Here is a 24,534-nt window from a genome sequence, read left to right as displayed (position 1 = left end):
AGAGGATTCAGCCAGGGTTCAAGCTGCCTGCCTTCCTTTATTCTCTGTGAGTCCGGTTTGGCAAATTTTTAAGTTGTTTTTTTTTTTAACGTGAACCATTTTTAAAGGCTTTATAGAATTTGTGACAATATTGCTTCTGTTTTATGTTTTTGTTCTTTTGGCCACGAGGCCTGTAGGATCTTAACTCCCTGACCTGGGTTGCAACCTGCACCCCTTGCATTGGAAGGTGAAGTCTTAACCACTGATCTCCAGGGAGGTCCCCTGCTTGGCAAATTGAGACTGGCCTTTAGAATGTGACGTATCTCTACTATGCCTGCTCCTCCAGCACATGCCGCCCGACTTTTGTATCTGGCTGCTGGACTACAGCTGGGCCATGTGGAGCCACTGTGTGGAGAAGTGTTCCCTGTTCGGGGATGGAGTGGCCCAGGCTGGGGCTCCAGACTCTGGAGCAGAGTTAGGTTACCCCCAGCCGCCCTTGGCCTGGTGGCTGCTCTGACAGCCTTCCAGCCAGCGTAGCTCAGTGGCCTTGACGGGGTAGTGAAGGAGCTGAGAGATGGACCAGGTTTTAACTTTCCTAAGACTGTCATACTTTGTCTTTTCTCAGCTTTCTCAGAAAACATTAAGATAGCCAGTGGCACATCTCTCCCCTCCATCTAGGACAGCCTTCTAGCCTCTCTAGCCTGAGAACTTCTTCCATGCACTGACTTTGCCTTATAAACTGGCCAATTGTAATTTAGAGAATTTTTTTTAAAGATTTGGTAAACCAAAAACTGTTCTGATGGCTACAAGGTTTCACTGATTTTTGTTCAGTTATTTCTGGGTTTACTCTCTTGTGCTCTTCCTTTCTCCTGGGACTATTTTACCATGTAGGTATGAAAACAGGCTGCTGCTGCTGCTAAGTCGTTTCAGTCGTGTCCGACTCTGTGCGACCCCATAGACAGCAGCCCATTAGGCTCCTCTGTCCCTGGGATTCTCCAGGCAAGAACACTGGAGTGGGTTGCCATTTCCTTCTCCAATGCGTGAAAGGAAAAAGTGAAAGTGAAGTCACTCAGTCGTGTCTGACTCTTAGTGACCCCATGGACTGCAGCCTACCAGGCTCCTCCGTCCATGGATTTTCCAGGCAAGAGTACTGGAGTGGGGTGCCACTGTCGTCTCCAATGAAAATAGGCAGTATATTGTAAAACGACTTAAGAGCATCTACTCTTTAAGATGTTGTTTTTACAACTCCTTTTAGTAGACCGGTCAGTGGATGTATTGTGGGTCTTTATGTTGTGTGTTTATCAGCGGCCTCAGTAATAAGAAGTCACCCACAGAGTATTTTTCCCTAAAGCTGGAGACTCTGTCTGGGATATATCATCAAATATATTGGGATTTGTTTGATCAATTCTTGATTGTTGTTTTTTCTTCTCCTCCTCCTCATCATTATCATTATTATTTTTATTATCATCAGCAATCATTTAGTAAGTCCCTAATATATGCTGGGCACTTCTTTAGAGTTTTTTCTCATCCCCCCACTGGCCCTGAAAGATAGATGATATTATCCCAAGTTCCTTACCCAGGAAACTGAGGTAACTTACTTAAGTTCACATAGGTAGCATGTGGCAGAATCAGAATTGCCTCCATTCTTGTGTGATTCCAGCATCTGCATGCTTTCCATTACATTAGAGGCACTTGAGTTTTTCCACTGAAGTTCTCTGAATGCAGAGGAAATCAATACATAATGCCCGGGGTCTAGACCCTTTGTAGCTAGAAGCAGCCAGCAGCAAGCTCAAATTTCTTTGAAGTTGCATGCTTTAATCTTTAAAATGTATGCAAATTTAGTTTTCTGCTCCATAATATAAAAGTATAAAGTAGTCCTTTCAACTACTTGACATAGAATAAAATTTAAGCTCTAGGGAGAGCTTCTGTTAACCCCTGTCACACCTCCTCTTGTCCTGCTGGGTGCTACACTGGGGGTCTGTACACCTCACTTGGAGAAGGTCAGCATTGCACTATGATGCATCTTAGTTAAATTCTTAGTTCTTCCGATTCTGTTGGTAACTTGTCATTTGGCCAGTCTACAACCATAGATGTCTAACCCTTTTTTTTTCTTTTTTTAAATTTGGAGTATAGTTGATTTACAATGTTGTATTAGTTTATGCTGTGCAGAAAAGTGAATCCATTATACGTATACATATATCCACTCTTTTAAAAATTCTTATCCCATGTAGCCCATTACAGAGTATTGAGTAGCATTCCCTGTGCTCTACAGTAAGTCCTTATTAGTGATCTATTTTATATATAGTGGTACGTATGTGTCAGTCCCAAATCTCCCAAATTATTCCTCTCCCCCCCAGCACTTCATAGGCAAATCCTAATTTGGTCTTTGCTGATTTCTTCATGGAAGAAGAAATGCCTTCTCTGAATAGCATCTTTCTGGCTGGGAGTTTAAAGATTATTTATTCTTGTTGTTTGTAGACTTTTAGTTTTCAGAAGCGAAAGTCATCTTTCAAATGAAATTACTCTTGGAACTCTAAATTCTATATCAGCTAAAAGTGAAGACACTCAAATTGCCATAGGAGCTGAAGGCTCTGCTTATGTGTTACCTTGCCTGAGGGTCCTCTAGGAGCTCCGGGTTCTGCAGAAATAGGTTTTAAACCCCATTTCACCTATGCTTCACCCTCCACCTCTGGCAGTCACCAGTCTATTCTCTGTATCTATGAGTTTGGATTTTTTATATTCATTTATTTTGGATATTAACCCCTTATCAGATATATGATTTGTAAACATTTTCTGCCATTTAATACCTTGCCTTTTCATTTGTTGATTGTTTCCTTTGCTGTGCAAATACTTTTCAGTTTAATGTAGTCCCACTTACTGATTTTTGGTCTGGTTGCCTTTGCATTTGGTATTAAAAAAAAAAAAAAAAAAAAACCGTTGCCAAGACCAATGTCAAGGAGCCTACAGCCTATGATTTCTTCCAGGGGTTTTATGGCTTCAGGTCTTTGAGACTTTCATCCACTTTGAGTTAATTTTTGTGTAAGATTGTGGTCCAGTTGATGAAAGTGAAAGAAAAGAGTGAAAAAGTTGGTTTAAAGCTCAACATTCAGAAAACTAAGATTATGGCATCTGGTCCCATCACTTCATGACAAATAGATGGGGAAACAATGGAAACAGTAGCTGACTTTATTTTTCTGGGCTCCAAAATCACTGTAGATGGGGATTGCAGCCATGAAATTAAAAGATACTTACTCCTTGGAAGGAAAGTTATGACCAACCTAGACAGCATACTGAAAAGCAGAGACATTCCTTTGTCAACAAAGGTCCTTCTAGACAAGGCTACGGTTTTTCCACTGGTCACGTATGGATGTGAGAGTTGGACTACAAAGAAAGCTGAGTGCCGAAGAATTGATGCTTTTGAACTGTGGTGTTGGAGAAGACTCTTGAGAGTCCCTTGGCCTGCAAGGAGATCCAACCAGTCCATGCTAAAGGAAATCAGTCCTGAATATTCATTGGTAGAACTGATGCTGAAGCTGAAACTTCAATACTTTGGCCACCTGATGCGAAGAGCTGACTCATTTGAAAAGACCCTGATGCTGGGAAAGATTGAAGGCAGGAGGAGAAGGGGACGACAGAGGATGAGATGATTGGATGGCATCACCAACTCAATGGAGATAGGTTTGGGTGGACTCCAGGAGTTAGTGATGGACAGGGAGGCCTGGCGTGCTGCTGTTCATGGGGTCGCAAAGAGTCGGACATGACTGAGCATTCTTTTGCAAGTGGCTGTCCAGTTTGCCCAACACCTCACATTTATTGAGGAGTCTGTCCTTTCCCCACTGTATATTCTTGGCTCCTTTTTTGTAAATTAAGTGGCCATGTATGTAGGCCTGGGTTTATTTTGGGGCAGTCTTTTCCGTTCCATTCATCTATGTATCTAATAAGTTATTTATAAATTCAATTCAGCAATGACATATATAAAGCAATTAGACATTTGAACCTGACTGAATATTATGGAGATGTTACATTTCTTAGTTGAGATAATGGTATTATGGTTTTGTTTTGGGAGAAAAAAAGAATCCTTACCTTTTAGAGATTCCTATTGAAATATATGTGGATTAAATGATATGATATCTGGAATTGCTTCAAAATAACTCTGGAAGGGGCAAGTGGATAGGATTGTAGATGAAATAACATTAGTCATGAGTTAACAGTTATTGAGGCTGTATGTTAAGTATGTGGTGTGATACTCTATTTTTATATATGTATGAAAATTTCCATTCACATTCCAAAAGCCAACAGATATATATTAACTTTCTATTATGTGCAAGACAGAGTACCCTGTACTGAGTACAACAGTACTGCTGTCCTTAGGAGATTGATGCTTTCGAAGTGCAAAGGGCCCTGCCCATTCTCTGCAGGGAGCCCAGTGTCGAGGGCACAGTGAGGGCACAGTGGGTGCTCAGTGCATCTACATGCTGAAACGCAGCCCGTACTCTGCTCCCTGAATGGCTGCTCTGTCTTCCCTTCCCAGGAGTGACTGCTCTGGTATCACGCTCCATGAGCAAACCCTAGACCCCATGCTATGGAGCTGAAGGGAGGCAAAGTCCTGTTCACTTAGGAGTCAGGAATGTGCTTCCGTGGAGTTCATGGAACTTGATTTCGAGGTGCCCAAGACAAATGCATTCGCTGCATCCAAAACAGCATTTCTAAGCCAAGCAAAATTGCTCCTTTAATTTAACATGAATTATTTCTTTCAGGAGCCTGTTAATGGAGTTGCTAACAGTGAGAGGAATACCTCAAAAGATTGTGCGGGGTCATAGAACCTTCTTAGAACATAACCTAGCCCCCATCTGCTCTCTCTGAGCCTGTTTTTTCAGAGTCCAGCATAATATTATGCACAGAAGTGTGCTTTGCCCGGTGCTTTCTCATGAGGAAGAAGAGTAGATGGTATCATAAGAAAAAGGAAAAGCAGAACGAAGAAATTATCAAAGGGAAATGTCAGGAATTCAGGGTGATGGATTGGTCCCATGGGTATGTTTGAGTGATTAGTTAACTCAGAGGCAGAGAGAAATCATGATTTTGAAAGTCTGCATGCAGGTGTTAGTATAGTTGCCTCAGAAGGAGAAGAAAAAAGGATTAAAAAAAAAAAGCTAGTCACATCTTGACTAGAAGAAGGCTCTTATGAGAGCTCATCAATGTTACATTACAAACACCATTCAAATCTACCAAATGGGCCAGATGGCTGCTCAAATACTGCATGCTGCCAGCTGCCCATTGCTACAGATGAAGTCTTTTCTGCTGACGTTTGTGTAACCCACAAGCACATTATGAAGTGTTGATTCTTTTGATGCTGTTTAACATTTATGTGCCATCATAATTATAAACCATAAATATACATGACACCACGCAACAAATAAAATTGCCCAGCTTTCATTCTGCAAGGGGAGGAGGCTGTATTTATTACCTGAGAAGAGAGAATGTCTCACACTCATATTCCATTCTTCATAAATGTCACTTCTGTCTCACTGGGAGCTTGATCTGCTTGCTGTATGCTCACCAAGCCTTATTCCTTCAAAACAGCACAGACTCCCGGCGCTAATATGTATCACTGAGCCTCAGGTTTTAAAGCACGTCTGGACCAAAAGTCAGAGGGAGAAAATTCAGAAGGATCTAAATAGTTCTAAATGAAGCCAAACTATTCTATTTGACAACATCCCACAGGTTCTTTGGAGGTCACATAACGGGCAGGTGTACAGTGTAAAAGGAAGCTGGCAAATAGTAATGAATCAGCTTCTTTCACATCAGACACTTTCCAGAGATGCATTTCTTTTTGCTTTGAAAGACGGCCGATTGAGTGCCATTCACCTGTTAGGAAGGTGGCACTTTTATTTGTATCTGCATCTATAAAAACCAAATGTCTTTTTCCTCCACAAAAACCTGAGCACGTGTTTGAGAGAATGAGAAGCCAGGCAGGAGGTGGAGGGGAGGGCAAAAGCCCACACTGTTTGGTTAATCAATCACAAACCATGAAGGAGTGGGTTGCAGTAGAAACCCCTCCCGAGGCAGGGGCACTTTCAGTCTCATCCGGGAAGACCTCTTTAGAACACAGCATTTTTATTTTAGGCCACAGAGCCCAGACAGCACGCTTCATGGCTCTATAAATACAAGACTCAGATGCTTACTGACATCCAGCTTTTCTTCTTTTTAACATGTAAACACATGAATGCTCCAAGTGAGTAAATATCTGTGCACTGAGTTTACAATCTTGTCTTTCAGAAATATCGACAGTACATGGCAGGACTTCTGGCTCCTCCTTATGGTGTTATGGAAACGGGCTCTAACAATGACAGTAAGTGAAAAATGTGAACACTTGTATCTAAAAATTTGTCATGCGGTATGTGTTTTCATGTGACAAAGAAAAATCTGTCCAACACCAGCTTGACAGAATAAGTCTCCAGACTCTTTTATGGATAAACAGACCCTCCAGTCCATTCTTGGGTTATTTTAAAAAATTGTTCCTACAATATAATTATGTGGCCTTAGCTGATAGAGGGAGGTATGCTCTGGTGCTAGTTGGAACTTCAGCATGCTTTCTCAAAGGACCTTCATCTTAAAGTATGGTTTGAAGGTTCTTTTAAAATGGGATTCATGAACTGTGCTTATCTCAGTCACATGTAGACACCTGAGTGCTCCACCTCTTGCTTATTTTGATGCTCTTAAGGAAAGAAGCAGCACGAATCATTCTTTATTCTTCTTAAATCGTGCTCTCTTCAAATTCCGAGCCTTTTGTAGGAGACCGGTCTCTGGCTGCTCATAAAAGAAAGGAAGTTTTTCTCTGTGATACTCTTTCCTAATGGGTGCCCACTAGACTCAAAGTAATTTTGTGTCCTGAGTCTATCTGTTCACGCATGTTGGAAACACCTTTTTAGCACTCAGTACTATCCCTGAGAGTTGCTTGTTGAGGCTCTGGGTCCCTTGACTTGGCTCTTGTCCATGTATGTGTGATAACGCAGCAAGCCCTGGGGTTTCTGATGCTGTAGCACTTCAATGCTGACACACTGATGGATCAAGCAGTGCTTCCACTCCAAGCATCTCAGAGCCAGAGTCACCCTCATGTCTTCTTGAATACCTCCTTGAATTCCCACTCTCACTCAAACAGATCGCTCTCCACAGGTGACCCTTCTCGCTTGATCAGGATCTGAAGTGAGCTCCCTTTCCCTCTGTTTCATGTTTCTGGGCAGCCTGTGCATTCTCCTTCTCAGTTTCTTTTCTGTCCTTGGAGAGGTGGATGTTGGAGGACGGATCTTTCTTTTAGTTTCTTCTCCTGTTCTTGATTTTTCTCTTCTGGCTGATCTGGGGATGATCAGTAACCAAGTTGGAAATCCCAGTTGTGCTGTTTCCTAGCTGTGTGGCTTCTGGCAAGGCACTTAATGTCTCTGCGCCTCAGTTTCCTCATAGTTTTGTTTTGGAGACTGAAAGAAGAGCACGTGTCCCATGTTTAGAAGGGTGCATGCGTGTATGCTCAGTCACCTCCAAGTCTTTGCAACCCCATGGTTTGTAGCCCACCAGGCTCCGCTATCCGTGGGATTTTCCCAGCAAGAATACAGGAGTGGGTTGCTCTTTCCTCCTCCTGGGGATCTTCCTCACCCAGGGACCAAACCCACATCTCCTGTTTCAGCAGGCAGATTTTTAACACCGCCCCACCTCGGAATCTCCATTTAGAAGGGCACTGGGCGTATAATAAGAACCCAAATGATGTGAACTACTATTTTCTCAACACCAGTGAATCTTTAACCCTTCAAAGTCTGACTTCCAACTCGAACCATCTAAATTCTCCAGTGACCAACCAATAACCAGACTCAGTCATTACTATTCTCCATTCTCTGACTGAGTAAGAGTTTCCATGTTCAGTCTCCATTCTCCCTTGGGTCCCATGCTCCACTGAATTATCCTGGTTTTCTCATGGCCACTTGTATTCTTGTCTCTTTCATGGGTACTTTTTCCCCTCATCTGGAAATTCAGTCACTACTCAAGTCCAGCCTTGGCTGTTTTTCTTTTTTTTCTCTATACTCTCCCCTCGATCGTTGCATCCTTTCTTGCAACTGATACAGATCCTTCCTGAAACCAGTAGCTCCATTTGAGTCTTACAAAAGGCAGCCTAACTTTCCAAATGACTGCTGGTTTTCTTCCCACCAGGTCGTCCTGCTGGTCTCATGCACTCACAGTGTTGATAATGGAGCACATGGTGATTCCCACAAACCGTCCTTCTGCTGAAAGCCTATTTCCATTCATAACTTCACTGTCCTCCCGTACAAGGTGCTAGGCCTCCACTGTTTGGAGCCCTCTCTTCTCTCACCGCCACCCACTGAGGTTAATCACTCTGTCCCTTGCTCCTTCCTCTCTAGTGCTCATACTCTTTGCTTTCTCTCCCTGCTGCAGCCGCCTGGCTGAGGGCCTCATCACCCTTGACCTGAGAGCAAAGATGGCTCAATGGCTGTGAGTCTTCATTATTTCACCCAAGGTTTACCCTACACCTGACTTACACAGAACTTCTTCAATTTATGTTTTATTATGACAAATTTCAAACATACAAGATGATACAGTTAACACCTGTATTTTCATTGCTTTGATTTAATTAATATTTAATACTTGAATGTGATTTTTATTAACTTGATAGGTATTTTCACATAATCATTTTGCCATATTTTCTTCTTCTAGTCATATATATACATTTCAGCAGACGTTTTTGAAAATGTCGACTTTTCCATGCAAAAACCACACCATTACCACACCCAATTGCTAGGATGATTTTCCTTAATAACAGCCCCCACCGAATCCAAGTCCAAATTTCCTCAACTGAAGGTCTTTGGACTTCAATCACGGACCCATGTCATTGTCTCCAGTTTCTGTATCTTAAATGTTTTTTAATTTTGAAAGTCCCTTCCTTTCCTTTTCTTGTTCATATCACTCTGTTGCTCTGAACCTTTAATGATAGTCCACTGCCCGTCATAGAAAGTGAAATTCCAAGACCGCTAATGCCTTAGCCCAACTTTCAGGTTCCTACGTGTCCTGAGATCACCTTTTCAATATTGTTTCTCTTCAGATACCCTAATTTCTATCCACTCCAATATGAGGATTTGTATAACTGCATTTGTCTTATTAAACCTCCTAGAAAGTAAGCTTCTGTTACAACCTCATTCTGTTACAACCTGTATCTCCTCATTCTGTCAAATCTAGTTTTTTCAAGTGGTTGTTGGATGGGTGGAGGGATAAATGGCTAGATGGATTCAAGATGAATTTCTGAATGCTGACCTTGGGATACCCTTACTGTTTCTGAGAGATCTGGGAAGTGATGGCAAACATGTTCATTAATATTCTCTGCTTGAGAGAACAACCCTCTCCATCCACTTGTTTTCTGTCAGAACTTTAATGTCCTGATACTATGGTGGTCAAAGTTTAATTAGGGTGTGTTTCCTAGTAATCTATTCCTTTCTTCCCTCTCCTGCTTACTGCTGCCTATTAGGATGGGCGCTTGGTGCTTTTAATGCCAATATTTTACGTGCTGTGTGGCTCCTTATTAAAAATATTGGGTGATTGAGTATTAGTTGCTCAGTTCTGTCCGACTCTTTGTGACCCCATGGACTGTAGCCCGCCAGCCTCCTCTGTCCATGGATTCTCCAGGCCAGAATACTGGAATGGGTAGCTGTTCCCTTCTGCAGGGGATCTTCCCAACTCAGAGATCGAACCCAGGTCTCCCACATTGCGGGCAGATTCTTCACCATCTGAGCCAATGTTTGTAAATGAGTGAATGGATGAATGATTAACTTATTTGCTAAGAAGACTGAGACATCTCTGGAAATAGCCATTGCTGTGCTCACACCTGACTTGAAAGAAGCAAGCGTTGGCTGTGCCCAAGATAAAAATTGTGTGCTGGTGGTTTTTATGTGCAACTTGCCCCCAAGTTCAGATCCCTGAATGGTGTGAGGTGGTTTGCCTTGTAAAAATATAACAATTGCAACTTAAGAGTGTGATGTGTTTTTCTAAAATTCTGAGTGTTCTTGTGCTCAAGACAGAGGAATTAGTTGCTCACATGGTATAAAATAAGCAAGGATGACTTTTTACCTCTAGGAGAGTAAAGCATATGGTAGAAAAGCAAAATAAGCGTGATATTTTGTTGTCTGGCACATAGCCCTGCTCTGATTCATTGATTTGTTTATGTTACAGATTTTGGTAGGTGCTGCTTTTTTTCCAAGCAGCAGTATGTACATTTTTATGGAAAGACAAATTGAAAACATCAAATTTTTACTTGGTTTGATTCAGCAAGGGATTTAATTTCCATTTTCCAAGCTGATCTTCTAACTGATGTTCTTTCTCTCTTTCCTCTTCTAGGGATTCCTGACAAGGAGAACGTGAGTAACTACTCTCTTTCTCTGCCTAATTTCTAAAAACTGTCATAAGGTAAAAAAAATAATTGTGGTAACTTTATCAACAAGAGAGCTCTTTATCCATATTCAACAGAGTCATAAATATTTTTCTAATCTTATTCTGGCATCTTTGGGTGAGTCACTGTGAAATATGAAGGGGAGAAGGCCAATGGCTTTGACATGGTCATCACATGTCCTTGATATTAACTCGTACGAAGAAAGGTTATCCTAGAGGCAGACATTGCTAAGTGTTTCTTTCTCCCCTGATGCACACATGGCAGTAGAGCAAATCATTAGTTTAATGGCACATAGAAAATAAACTGTTTTTCCTTAATAGGAATATAAAATATGAAATTTGAGGCCAGTTGATTTTATAAATGCACCCAAATACATTAACGTTTCTCTTTGGAAGTTGAAAATAATGAATTATCTAATTGGTTAGGGCAAACAGGTAAGAGCCTAGGTGGTTTAGGATAAACCTTTTACCAAGAACCAGTGCCAAGTACTCCTTCTAAGGCTGGTAGTGGTATAGTGGCGTTGTCTTTGCATGCAAATAATAACATTAATAATATGAACTGGCATCTAAATTGAGACAACAGCATGGGAGGGTTAATGTGGAAGTGTGTAAGGATTAACCTGAAGTGGTGCTTGGTGGCTCCGGGATGTATCAACTTCCTGTGTACCTCAGTTGCTGTAGCCGGTGGCAGTGTTACAGAACCATCACCCTTTCCTATTTTTTCCCTGCTTTTGGTCCTGTGTCTGTGGTAATTTCAGACTGTTTCTGTATTGCTTTTCGAAGGTCTGACTCTAGCTTTCTTTAGGTCTTCCTGTTTTCATAATGCCGGTTTTAAAGGGCTGGTGGGGAATTCTGACCCACTGCTGTACCACCACAAACTTGGGTTCAAGACCTAGCAATATCACTTCAAATGTCACATCAAATCCTCATTGGTTGGGTTCAGCAGAGGACTTCAGTTCCTAGTTGTGGGGCTTTGTGCAAGCCTCTTGACTTCTATAAGTATCCTTGCCTCATCTTTAAAATGTGGATGTTGGTTGTAACTATCTTAAGAGGCCATCATGAATATTAAATATGATCTGTGGCAAGAATAGAGATTCATACAGTAGAGCTCAGTAAATGTGAAGACTATTATAATAATTATTTTATCAAGTCTTATATCATTTACTACCTATTTTTTCTCCTCTGAAAAATATCCTACCTTTTATAAAGTAATTATGCTTTTACATCTTATGGCTCTCCTTAACCTTGAAAGACATTTGGTCCTGTTGAAAGCATCCATGGAGACATTTGGTCCATGCCAAAAAGACTTTGTTATTTGTCCTTTCCATAATCACTTGTCATGGACCAAATATGCTTATGTGCTTTTTTTGATATAACCAAATTTCAAGGACCTTTTGATGTGGACCAAGTGTCCAGAGGACATTTTTGACATAAACAAATGTCTCCTACCCCTTCTTAAAATACCTTTGATCAGTAAACCTTTGTAATGATATTTTGGTATTAAAAGTACATCTTTGTGTGTTGAGTAAAGCTCTAGGTTCATGGACAGTCTAAAAAATAGCCTTTAGACTCTAAAGTGATCGAACTTGGCATCATTTTGGACATGGATATTCCAAAGCACACTGTGACAAATAATATGTGGATCATGAGCTAAATAAAGATTCTAAAAGGGCCTGGTGCCTCCCCATCAAGGAACGTTCAGTGGTGTGGAGAGTACACCCAGAATGGCCAGCCCCTAGGAGGTCTCAAATATTCTAAACTTCAAAGGGAAGCTCGGTCTCTCTTAGACACCCGGTGACCTTTAGGTTGGACCTCCCTGCAGTGGATCAACAGACACAGCGTTCTAAGTAGAGAGCCTACCAGCTGTCACGTAGCTCACTTCATGACGAAAGAAGAATTTGAAGTTCACAGAAAGTCAGATACAAGGATTTTAACAGCATCTTGCCCTCAAAGATTTAAGGGGCTGGCCAGGTTATCTGCCCAGTAACTAGTCATCATACATGCTTATTTGTATTTGTTTGGGTCATTCTATGTCAAATTCTCTAGTAAAAGGAAGCATACTTTTCTCTATCAGTAAGTAGAGTGGATAGAATGTCACTGCTTGTTATTCAGAAAGCTCTCCAATGCCATCAGTCAAAATAAAGCAAATAAGATGAAAAACATTCATGAGTAGGGTTGAAGCTCTAGAAAGATAAAAGGAAGCCTAAGAGCCTTAAAGTGGTGTTAATTGAATTATTTCCTTTAAAAGAGACAAGTTGTGTTCGCATGATTTCTTTTATCCTTTACCTTCTTTACATGTGGGGCAATATTATAGACCCTTTATGTTTCTCTAATAGCAACAATATGCCTGTGGACTGAAACAAAAGCACTTAGGCTATTTTCTCAGGGTCCAAACAGACTCTTTGTATAAAGAATATATTCTCTTTTCTAGCTCCTGCTCTTGATTTTGTTAATCACCATGTTTAACTTTTAATCCAATATCAGACATCAGTAAGTGGTGTTTTTAGCTGCCTTGCCAGCTGTATTTTATTTTCAGACCCAGGCTTACCTTTCATAAAAAGAACTTTCTTTTCACAAGTTGCACTTTTCATAGAAACAAATAGGCTGACAGCTAACTTGCTGGATTCCTTTGCTTACTGCTTACTATAATTAGTAGGAACATCATTCAGCTTTAGATCACACCAGATACTGGAACCTGTAAAACAATTGATAACAGTATTAGAAAAATGACCATTGAACTAATAAAGCAAGGAAACTATTTTGGCGTGGGTGCAGTTGTTTGAGGCCTTTGGTTTTATAGATTCTTCTCTTTGATCTGTTTAAGTTTTCTTTTTGTCTGTCGCCTGTAAGTGCCATACCTGGCTGACGATGTTTAACACAGAAGATAAAAATAACCACAATGAAAAGAAAGCTTTCTAGTTGAATGTTAGGATTGCCCTTTGAAGAAATGAGCTTGTCTATAATATTTTCTGCTTAGATAGACTTTGTTGCTTATTGTGCTCCATTCTTTTGAGAGGCAACTGCTAAGGAGTTTTGTAATTTTAGAAAGTTATACATTTCTTCCTCAGTATGGAAGGAACCAGAAAATAGACTCAGGAGGATATTAAGAAAAAAATCCCATTTTCTGATTTACAAACATCTTGTTTCTAAAAGGATCATTTGAGATCTTCATGTTTTAGGCACTGACAGTGTGATTAGCAAGCTTCTTGTGAAGTATGCAAGGATACTTTCCCAATACAAAGCACTGTCAACTCAGAGCTCAAGGATTTCCCAAGGCCTGAAAGAAATGATGCCAGCAGTTAATAACAAGCAAGCCTGGGGGTCTTGCAAAACTATTTGGTAGGTCTCTTTTTAAGTAGATTACTTAAGCTTCCCAAACTTAAAAAAAGATCATGGGTTATTTATATGAAGAATACTTTTGGAAATTATTATAAAGACGTAAGCTTTTAAATGGCAAATGGTAAGGACATAGTTTATGTGCTTTGTGAAAATTCTCATTAAGGAGAGGGCAGTAGAAGAATAAATAGCAAGTAACTATTAGGGTCAATAGGTTAGCAAGTTTAGGAATTTTTAGGAACTATAATAACATCTCTACTGTTGCTTTTCTTCAAGGTTAGAGAAAGCAAATCAGAGTGTTTTCCACCAATTAAATGACAGCATCTTATTTTAACATTATAGATTGGCTGTGATTCTAGGCCAGATGAAGAGAAAGGAAATTGTGTATTCTTATACAAACTTAAAACATATTTAAAAAAAAAATTTTAATTCCATAGAGAATTCCCTGGTGGTCCAGTGGTTAAGACCTCATGTTCCAATGCAGCGGTATAGGTTAGGTCCCTGTTCAGGGAACTAAGATCCCACATGCCTTACAGCCAAAAATCAAAACATAAAATGAACAATATTGTAACAAATTCAATAAAGACTTTTAAAATGGTTCACATTTTAAAAAAAAACCTTTAAAAAATAAAAAAGATCTCATGTTGTTGTTATTCAGTTGCTAAGTCATGTCTGACTCTCTGTGAACCCATGGACTGCAGCACGCCAGGCTTCCCTGCCCTTCACCATCTCCCAGAGCTTGCTCAAACTCATGTCCATTGAGTCGGTGATGCCATCCAACCATCTCATCTTCAGTCCCCTTCTCCTCCTGCCTTCAGTCTTTCCCAGCATCAGGGTCTTTTCCAATGAGTCAGTTCTTCACATCAGGGGACCAAAGTATTGGAGTTTCAGCTTCAGCACCAGTCCTTCCAATGAATATTCAGGGTTGATTTTTTTTAGGATGGACTGGTTTGATCTCCTTGTTGTCCAAGACCTTTCAACTCCAGCTTTCAAACTGAATTCAAACCAATGGTATATGGTGGAACACAATTTTAAAATCCTACTTTAAAACATGACTAGTAGGCTATGGTTTTTCCAGTGGTCATGTATGGATATGAGAGTTGGACTGTGAAGAAAGCTGAGTGCTGAAGAATTGATGCTTTTGAACTGTGGTGTTGGAGAAGACTCTTGAGAGTCCCTTGGACTGCAAGGATGTCCAACCAGTCCATTCTGAAGGAGATCAGCCCTGGGTTTTCTTTGGAAGGAATGATGCTAAAGCTGAAACTCCAGTACTTTGGCCACCTCATGCAAAGAGTTGACTCATTGGAAAAGACTCTGACGCTGGGAGGGATTGGGGGCAGGAAGAGAAGGGGACAACAGAGGATGAGATGGCTGGATGGCATCACCAACTCCATGGCATGAGTCTGAGTGAACTCCGGGAGTTGGTGATGGACAGGGAGGCCTGGCGTGCTGCGATTCATGGGGTCTCAAAGAGTCGGACACGACTGAGTGACTGAACTGAGCTGAACTGAGTAAGCATCCAGAACTTATCAGGACACCTTGGCCAGAGTTCACAGCTTTGCCCTAGGAGCCATGTCTCTCTGTTCTAAGGTGAGAATGGTTTAACCAGCACTGTCACACACTGAAGCAATACACATATGACTAGCTGAGGGTGCGACGCTCTACACAGGAGAGCAAACCAACCAAATGCTGAAAACAGGAAATCCCAAGCTGCTCGTTTTCATTCTGAGGGACAAGTTGCTTATCACCAAAGTGAAAACTAGATTTAGCAGTATCGCTGGCCCCAAACTATGAATTGTGCAGTGTGTAAATACTCATTCCTTAGCTAGCCTATTAGAAAGCAGAGCTCAGTGAGCAAAGACTGACTTTGCACCACCTCTGGGGAAAAACAGCCTCTTAATGTCCAAGGTGCCAAGGACAACTTCAGTTCTTGGTCTCTGAAGAAATGTTTGTGTTTGTGAGTTATGTATTTTATGGGGCAGGAGGCCATTGCTCAATTTCTTTCTGCTGCTTATTCCATCTCTTCCTCTCCTCACATAAAAGCTGGTCCATGCTTCTCTCTCTCTCTCTCTGTCTAGCTTCTGCAGTGGTATCCTAATTGAATTTTTTTTTCTCTTTTTAAATTTTATTGGAATAGAGTTGATTTACAATGCTGTGTTAGTTTCAGGTGTGCATCAAAGTGATTCAGTTATACATATATTCCTTCTTCTCAGATTCTTTTCTATTAGAGATTATCACAGAATATAGAGTTCCCTATATACAGGGAACGATGCAGTGTGCAGTAGAGTAGGTCCTTGTTGGTTACCTATCTTATTTCCAGTAGCTGTGTGTGTGTTCATGCCTAGCTCCTGGTTTATCCCTCTCCCACCATGTTTGTCTCCCTATGTGTAAACATAAGTTTGTTTTTGATATCTATAAGTCTGTTTCTATTTCTGATTGAGTTTTTAAGATGATGTATTGTTGTCCTTCCTCTGCAGAGTAAATGGTTAATGCAGGGAACTCTCTGATGATCTGATCTTCTGCTGTCAGTTAAGCCATGTGTTTGTAACCTCTGAATGTTCTCCCCAGTGCTCACAGGACTGGCTTGCTGTGAGTTTGCTTGATCAAAGGGTATCTTTTAGGAGGTATTGAGGTGATGGTTCCTTATATATTTTAGACTTACTTTTGTAGTATTATGAATGATATTTGGTGACTGATTCAGTGCTCTCATGTTAGTGTGTCTACATTTTTATGGAGCAGAGCTTTTGAATGCTGCAGTCATGCTAATGGTTCCCTAGGGCTGCCACTGAGTTATACCATGTAACCCTGCTTTGAATATGTTCTCAGTCTTTTCTGTAATCAGAATTTGACCTGAGCAAGATATCACAGAGAACCTGAGACGTGTTTAATGGTTGAAAGTAATAATCATTAAAGAATAAATAAATATCATAAAAGAAATGATATTCGCCAGTCTCTCCAGCTGCTAGCCCCTGCCTGCTCTCCCTTTAACAAATGGCACGGCCTTGAGGGGAGGCTGCTCGGTGTTGGCTGTGCTGCTGAGAATTAGTTCCACTCTCTGCCGGGCAAGGAACATGATGTCATGTTGATAGTTAAGACACTACACTGCTGATTCCAGAGTTATGGGTGAGTACATCGCTGTCTTCAGAAATATTTTATCCTGTGCTGCAGGCAATTATATTCATCACCAGTGAAGTGAAGTGAAATCCATCAGTTGTATCCAACTCTTTGTGACCCCATGGACTGGAGCCTACCAGGCTCCTCCGTCCATAGGATTTTCCAGGCAAGAGTACTGGAGTGGGCTGCCATTTCCTTCTCCAGGGGATCTTCCTGACCCAGGGATCGGACCCCGGGATCGAACCCGGGTCTCCCACATTGTAGGCAGACGCTTTACCCTAGTAACTGGGTGCTAATAGCGTGTTATCTCAATTGACTGTGAGACTAAAATACACGTAGTGTCATTTGTTTGGTGTCCTTGAATTGTTATTGTCCTTGTTTTGACAAACTGAAGTCAAATTATTTGCAAAATATGTCTTAGGTTTAGGAGAGAAAATTGTAGTATTATCAGATTGGATAAACTAATCTAATGATTACTGATCATTTAGAATTTGGATTCTTTTCTAATAGTTATTTGGTGTCAAACATGTTCCCCTGAGTTGATAATATTAAAATACTCTATAGTTCTCTTTCAGTTATTTTAGTTCAGTCACTCAGTCATGTCTGACTCTTTGCGACCCCATGGACTGCAGCATGCCAGGCTTCCTTGTCCATCACAAACTCCCAGAGCTTACTCAGACTTATGTCCATCGAGTTGGTGATGCCATCCTCTGTCATTCCCTTCTCCTCCTGCCCTCAATCTTTCCCAGCATCAGGATCTTTTCAAATGAGTCAGTTCTTCGCATCAGGTGGCCAAAGTATTGGAGTTTCAGCATCAGCGTCAGTCCTTCCAATGAATATTCAGGACTGATTTCCTTTAGCATGGACTGGTTGGATCTCCCTGCAGTCCAAGGGACTCTCAAGAGTCTTCTCCAGCACCACAGTTCAAAAGCAGCAATTCTTCAGTGCTTAGCTCTCTTCACAGTCCAACTCTCACATCCATACATGACCACTGGAAAAACCATAGCCTTGACTAGACGGACCTTTCTTGGCAAAGTAGTGTCTCTGCTTTTTTATATGCTATCTAGGTTGGTCATAACTTTCCTTCGAAGAAGTAAGCGTCTTTTAATTTCATGGCTGCAGTCACCGTCTGCAGTGATTTTGGAGTCCAAGAAAATAAAGTCTGTTACTGTTTCCATTGTTTCTCCATCTATTTGCCTTGGAGTGATGGGGCCGGATGCCATGATCTTAGTTTTTTGAATGTTGAGTTTTAAGCCAACTTTTTCATTCTCCTCTTTCACTTTCATCAAGAGGCTCTTTAGTTCTTCTTTGCTTTCTGGCATGAGGGTGGTGTCATCTGCATATCTGAGATTATTGATATTTCTCCTGGCAATCTTGATTCCAGCTTGTGCTTCATCCAGCCCAGCATTTCTCATGATGTACTCTGCATAGAAGTTAAATAAGCAGGGTGACAATATACAGCCTTGACGTACTCCTTTCCCAATTTGGAACCAGTCTGTTGTTCCATGTCCAGTTCTGTTGTTTCTTGACCTGCATACAAATTTCTCAAGAGGCAGATCCGGTGGGCTGGTATTCCCATCTCTTTCAGAATTTTCCACAGTTTATTGTGATCCACATAATCAAAGGCTTTGGCATAGTCAATAAAGCAGAAGTAGGTATTTTCTGGAACTCTCTTGCATTTTCCATGATCCAGTGGATGTTGGCAATTTGATCTCTGTTTCCTCTGCCTTTTCTAAATCCATCTTGAACGTCTGGAAGTTCACGGTTCATGTACTGTTGAAGCCTGGATTGGAGAAGTTTGAGCACTACTTTGCTGTCATGTGAGATGAGTGCAATCGTGTGGTAGTTTGAACATTCTTTGGCATTGCCTTTCTTTGGGATTGGAATGAAAACTGACCTTTTCCAGTCCTGTGGCCACTGCTGAGTTTTCCAGGTTCGCTGGCATATTGAGTGCAACACTTTCACAGCATCACCTTTTAGGATTTGAAATAGCTCAACTGAAATTCCATCACCTCCACTAGCTTTGTTCATAATAATGCTTCCTAGACCCCACTTGACTTCACATTCCAGGATGTATGGCTCTAGGTGAGTGATCACACCATCATGGTTATCTGGGTCATGAAGATCTTTTTGTGTAGTTCTTCTGTGTATTCTTGCCACCTCTTCTTAATATCTTCTGCTTCTGTTCGGTCCGTACTGTTTCTGTCCTTTATTGAGCCCATCTTTGCATGAAATGTTCCCTTGGTATCTCTAATTTTCTTCAAGAGATCTCTAGTCTTTCCCATTGTGTTGTTTTCCTCTATTTCTTTGGTCTCCCAACAATCCTTTTGCTCTGGGTATCTGGGAATCACCATTTTATCTATGAGGAAACTGAGGGTCATGTTCTGAGGGTCATAGTTCTCCTTACCTTTAGATAAAATTACACTACAGATGTACATATATACACATGTGTACACTTACAGACATGTACAGAGGTATTACAAACTTATGTTTAACAATTTGCATTCTTTAGAATTCCTTGAAAAGAAAATTGTAACACCACTTTAGTAATATGATCTGGCTTTGTTCAGAATTCTGATTTCCAGTTTCTATAAATGTGTAGATTCTCTTCGACTTTGTTTTATTTTCTGTTTTCCTTCAGTCAAAGAATGATTCAGAAATTCCCACAGAATGCCATCTAATTGTTTGAAAACCTTTCATTGAATGCATATGGATTGATCCATCCCAAGCCCCACATGGGGCTCTGAAAATAAAGTGTGGCACCTCAGTGAGCTGCAGATGGATGGAGGCGGCATGTGAACACAGCAAGCACAGGGCCGTGCTGTGGGCACACGTGGTTGGGCAGGTGTGGCGTGAGGGCATGGCCTCAGAGGCTTGAGTCAAGTCCAGCTCTGCTGCTCACTAATCAAGTGAAGGTGGCTATGGCAGTTCATAAGCTTTTACTCCTCGGTTTCCCCATTTACAGAGTAGGAGTTATAGCAATGTAGGAGTAGTAGGTGCAAGGCAGGGGGGCTTCCTGGAAGACTAGTGAAATGACACAAGCGAAGCCCTCCACCGCTAAGTTCTCTCAGGAGACACGAGGGGTCAGTGGGGTTCCCAGAAGGGGAGGGCTCAGGGCAGGCCTCCTGGAGGAGGAGGAAAAGCCTTCATGCCCTCTTGATGGAAAGTAGATGTTGCCCCTGTAGAAGGGAAAGAAGAACATTGCATGAACAAAGGAAGAGAGTACCAGAACTTTTCAGAATCTTTTAAAATAAAAAAATTTTTCATTATCTCAGACTCTCATTTGCTAGGAGACCTTGCAAAGTTGTCAGTATCTGGCTTCTAAGCTTCAGGCATTTCAGGGTTCCAACAAAGCACCATATTTTTTCCCATAAAGGTTGGTCTCTTTTAAATGTAGTTGGGGAATCAGCTTGAATTCCCCCCTATTTGTCCCTCCCAATATCATGCCTTCCTTTTAGAAATGACAGATCTAGAGCTGGTGCCTTTGAAGCCTATTGTTCACTCTGATCTCCAGCTCCGTTTTTGCTATAATTGCCCAGTCAGTGCTCTCTGATTTCTGTGGTTCTCCTTTGTTTTTTTTTTCCCCCCTCTTCTCTTGAATGAATCACTCTACAAAGCTTTCTATTGAATTTTGACCTCTTTTTCCTTTTCCGGTTGTCAAGGTCACTTTAAATTTCATTCCAGTTCTCCTAAGTGCCAGCCACCCCCACCCAATTGGGTATCATTGTCAAGTTTAATAAGAATGCTTTTGATTCCATATTCAAGGCATTAATCAACATGTTAAATCTAGCAGCATTCAGCAGAGGACCTAACCTTGTGAAATTTAATTTGGTTTCTGCTAATTTATTTGCATACATTATAAAATTACCCCATCCGAACATGAAAAAGAAACTTAGGAAAGCATACCATGAAAATAACTAATAAAACAGGTGCAAAGTCATTAAATTTGCTTGCGTCTTGCTTTCTACTTACTTATAGTTTGACAGAAAAGGAAGGGGAGAATTTTATTTGTCTCAGAAGACACTAGTATGACTGGATTCAATACTTGTTCATTGTTATAATCTGTGCCCTCAGAGGTATACTGACTTCTGTCCCTGACACTTAATAACCAGCAAGACTGAACAAGTCTTAGGTATATGACCCTCAGTTTCCTCATCGATAAAATGGTGATTCCCTGACACCCACAGCAAAAGGATTGTTGGGAGATCAAAAAAGATAACTCAGGGGGAGAATTCCCAAACTTGACCACTGCCTGCAAATATAAAACATTACATCAAGCTTTCCTGAAACTTCATTCTAAATGAGATGAGACCCTTGTTCGTAACCTCAGCCTGGGGACATTATCCTCGCGTGGGGATCACTGAGGTTGTCCAGTGGTTTCTAGTTTGGGAGGAGACTGGGTCTGAGAAGCCTTATGAAGGTGCTCTTGCATCCTGGTAGGACTTGGTCCAGTGCTTAATTCTGGGAAGACAGCAGGATGCCAAACGAAAAGTCGTTCATCTTAATGTCCTTATAACTTGGCTCAGCCAGGAGAAGGAACAATTCCCAAGTCACACCAAGCACTGATTTAGTGCTGTAATTTGATAGCCCAATCCCAAACAAAGTGAGGAAACCACACCCGAAGTTGACTGCAAAGATGAATAGGGTAGAGAGTAAGCGCTATAAGAGAGTAGAGAGTAAGACGATAAGCTGAAGAAGGCGCCTGGATTGTTTTGGGGCCCAGAGAGAATTATGGATGTCATCATGGCAGTCTACCCAGCACCTTCCAGTTTTAGGGTATGTGAGCTTTTTAATATTATGTTTAGCCAGGTCTTCTATTTAAATTGTCAAAAGATAACAATGTACAACCACCTAGAAAAAGAATTTGTAACATATTGCAAAAATGGCACTATCATTCAACAAGATATTCTTTTTACTGAAACAGGTATTGATCCCTCCCCCCATATGCACCTGTCCCGGCTCCCCAGGTTCATATTTTGTGTGTTTTCTGTCTTTTTCTCTCTGTGCTCTCTGGTACATTCAGAAAAACACTTGGGCTCCCTCTGGTGGCCATTCCAATGTTTCTGCCTGTTTAACTTAACAGCTGAAGTTTTAGTTAACATGGCACAAAATGTGTGGATGAAAATGGAAATATTGACAGTAAATGTTATTTTCTTTTGTAAGATGACTTGGAACTTGGGAACCTCCAATTAGCCAAAATATCCAACTCATTCATTCATCCATTCATTCACACATGTCTTCCAGTCTAATATGTTGTCCATAGTTTCACTTTTCTAAATGAAGGGGTATCTGGTCTGCAAGTCCTTAGAAAGACATTGAGTTCCAATTCTGTAAGTCAAACAGAGTTTCCGAAGAAGTGATTGTATTGACTAGCATGCTTTTATAGAATGATGGCTGTATTTTAACTCAGAGTTGAGAAAGATTTTGTTGCTTACTTTAAAAATATATGAATAAACTCTTCTTTAACAGTTGTCAGTGTTGTACTATTTCTTTTTCTCTTTTCAATCATATACCCGTTCTATTTACCCCATAGATTTTTATCCTATTGTAATGAATCTTTGTCCAGGCCTGTTTACTTTTTAATAATGCCCATATTAGTCAATAAACAGATTTAGCTACACTAACAAAGACCCAAACATAAGTAAGTGAAGTGAGTGAAGTCGCTCAGTCGTGTCCGACTCTTTGCAACCCTGTGGACTGTAGCCCACCAGGCTCCTCCGTCCATGGGGCCGAAACGTAACAGTGTCTAAAACAGAAGGTAATTTTCCCTCTTGTTAAGTGTCAAAATGTGAGCTGTCCAGGATTCACGTTGCGCCTGCATGTTGTAATGTACTTTTGTGACTGAAAGTCTCTGTTGATCGTCCTCTATACTTTGATGTATCAAAAATAAGTATATAAGTTTAAATCTTGGTGTTTTAAAATTTCTAATGACCGTAAGTCTCCTTTAAAATGTTTCTTTTCAATGTAGTAATAATAGTAGTAGACAATTGCTGAAACAAAATAAATATTTTATATATTTTTAGAAATCATTATTAAATATTAAAGTAAATTATAACTGGAAATGCATTAATGAATGATGGGTGCTTCCTAAAAATGAATTTGTTATCTATAGGCAGCAAGGGGTTAACATCAATTCTACTCCACTTCTTGGTTTTTAGATATGTAAACATAAATAAGCAGAGGAAATGGAAATAGTTTTAAATAGCAATGTCACTAAATTCTTTGACTCCTAGGCAGCTAGCGTGGTACCTCATGGAGAAAGAGAGATATTGTGGTTGGTGTGGCATTCTGGGTAGATTTTGAAAATGGAGTCAGATTTTCTAATGAGTTAAAAGTGAAGTGAGAGAGGAGGGGAGAAGTCAGGGATGACTTCAGGGTTCTTGGCCCCACCTCGCAGAAGGATGCAGCTCAAACAACTAAGAAAGGAAAGACTGAAGATGAAGTGAATTTGGAGACCTAGTTTGAAGGTCACTATATTAGACAGTATGCAGGAATGAGGTGTGATTAGGCTTTTGTACTATACCCCTATCCAGTCAACAGTTAATGATAATAAATATTAGAGAGTGATAATCAGATTTGATTTGGGGTATTTATACTGAGTAGCATATGCCTAGGGCATGAATAAAGTTAGAATGTATCTGAAGAATGAAAAATAAGACAAAAATAAGCAAGAATTGTATTAGGGTTGGCTCTCCCCACCCCTGTTGTATTTTGTAGATTTTTAAGAGAATTTGTGTTTGTGAGCAAATTTTGTATATAACTGCAGGTATTACCTTTCAAACAGAAGGTTAATAACAGATTGATTTATGGAATATTTTCAAGTAGAAATAGTAAATGAATCAAGCTAACAAAGTGTGACTTAATTGACATCCTCAGGGACCCACTTTAATGAATAGGTAGAGGGATATTATTTGTAACTTAGCTCACAAATTATTTCTATATGATTTAAATGGCTGTGACCTGCTTGAAACAATTTGTTAATTAGTTTAATCATTCTCTTTATAGTTTCTTATATTACTAAATGGGCTAACAGCCCCCTTTTTCTTAACTAAATTAATTTTTCTAGCCTAGCCACAAATTTCCAATTAAGTTTGAGGGAATGAAGTAATTCCATAATAGGGGCAAAATGATCATATTTAATTCTTTTAAAATCAACACTTATTAAGTGCCTACTCTGTGCCACGCAGATACATACTTTGATTCTGGAGATAAAGTCCAATAAAACCAATTCTTGACCTCGAAGAGCAAACAGCCTAACAGTTTAAACTGCCTAGGACACAGATGAGTAAAGGAATAATTATATCAGAATGTAGTACTGAAAGAGATTGGAGTTAAGTGCCAAAATAATGCACAGGTTGTAAGAACCGTGTCACTTGAACCCAAAGGATTTCTGTGAAAGTTTCATTATTTACCACTGTGAATGTTTTCCTTCCTAATAGAATACAGTTACTAAGTTACTGTATAACTTGAGACTGTGGAGGATACAGGCGGTAGGAACCCATTTTAAGCCACTTTAAAAGTAAAGTCCACAGGAATAGCAGGTATGGCACTGACCTCAGGATAACAGAAACCAGAGACTGCTTCCACTTCTCCTCAAGCCTGAAAACATGGCCACCAAGAATTCCTGGGGTTTCCCCAGCAGTTGCTGTTAGAAAACCTTGGGGA

The 24,534-nt window shown here is 40.5% G+C and overlaps 1 protein-coding gene across 3 annotated transcripts in view; it reads left to right on the top strand.

Moving 5' to 3' along the window:
- RAPGEF4 (Rap guanine nucleotide exchange factor 4) overlaps positions 1-24,534 on the top strand; it is a 334,045-nt gene that overhangs the window by 173,819 nt on the left and 135,692 nt on the right. For all 3 annotated transcript variants that reach the window (XM_061435215.1, XM_061435208.1, XM_061435223.1), the window contains 2 exons: positions 6,256-6,328; positions 10,369-10,388. In XM_061435215.1, coding sequence (XP_061291199.1) covers positions 6,256-6,328; positions 10,369-10,388 — 93 coding nt within the window. The remainder of the gene's footprint in view (positions 1-6,255; positions 6,329-10,368; positions 10,389-24,534) is intronic.

The sequence above is a fragment of the Bos javanicus genome, chromosome 2, assembly GCF_032452875.1.
Source record: "Bos javanicus breed banteng chromosome 2, ARS-OSU_banteng_1.0, whole genome shotgun sequence".
In the NCBI taxonomy this organism is placed as follows: domain Eukaryota; kingdom Metazoa; phylum Chordata; class Mammalia; order Artiodactyla; family Bovidae; genus Bos; species Bos javanicus.
This window is presented reverse-complemented; position numbering and strand designations above follow the sequence as displayed.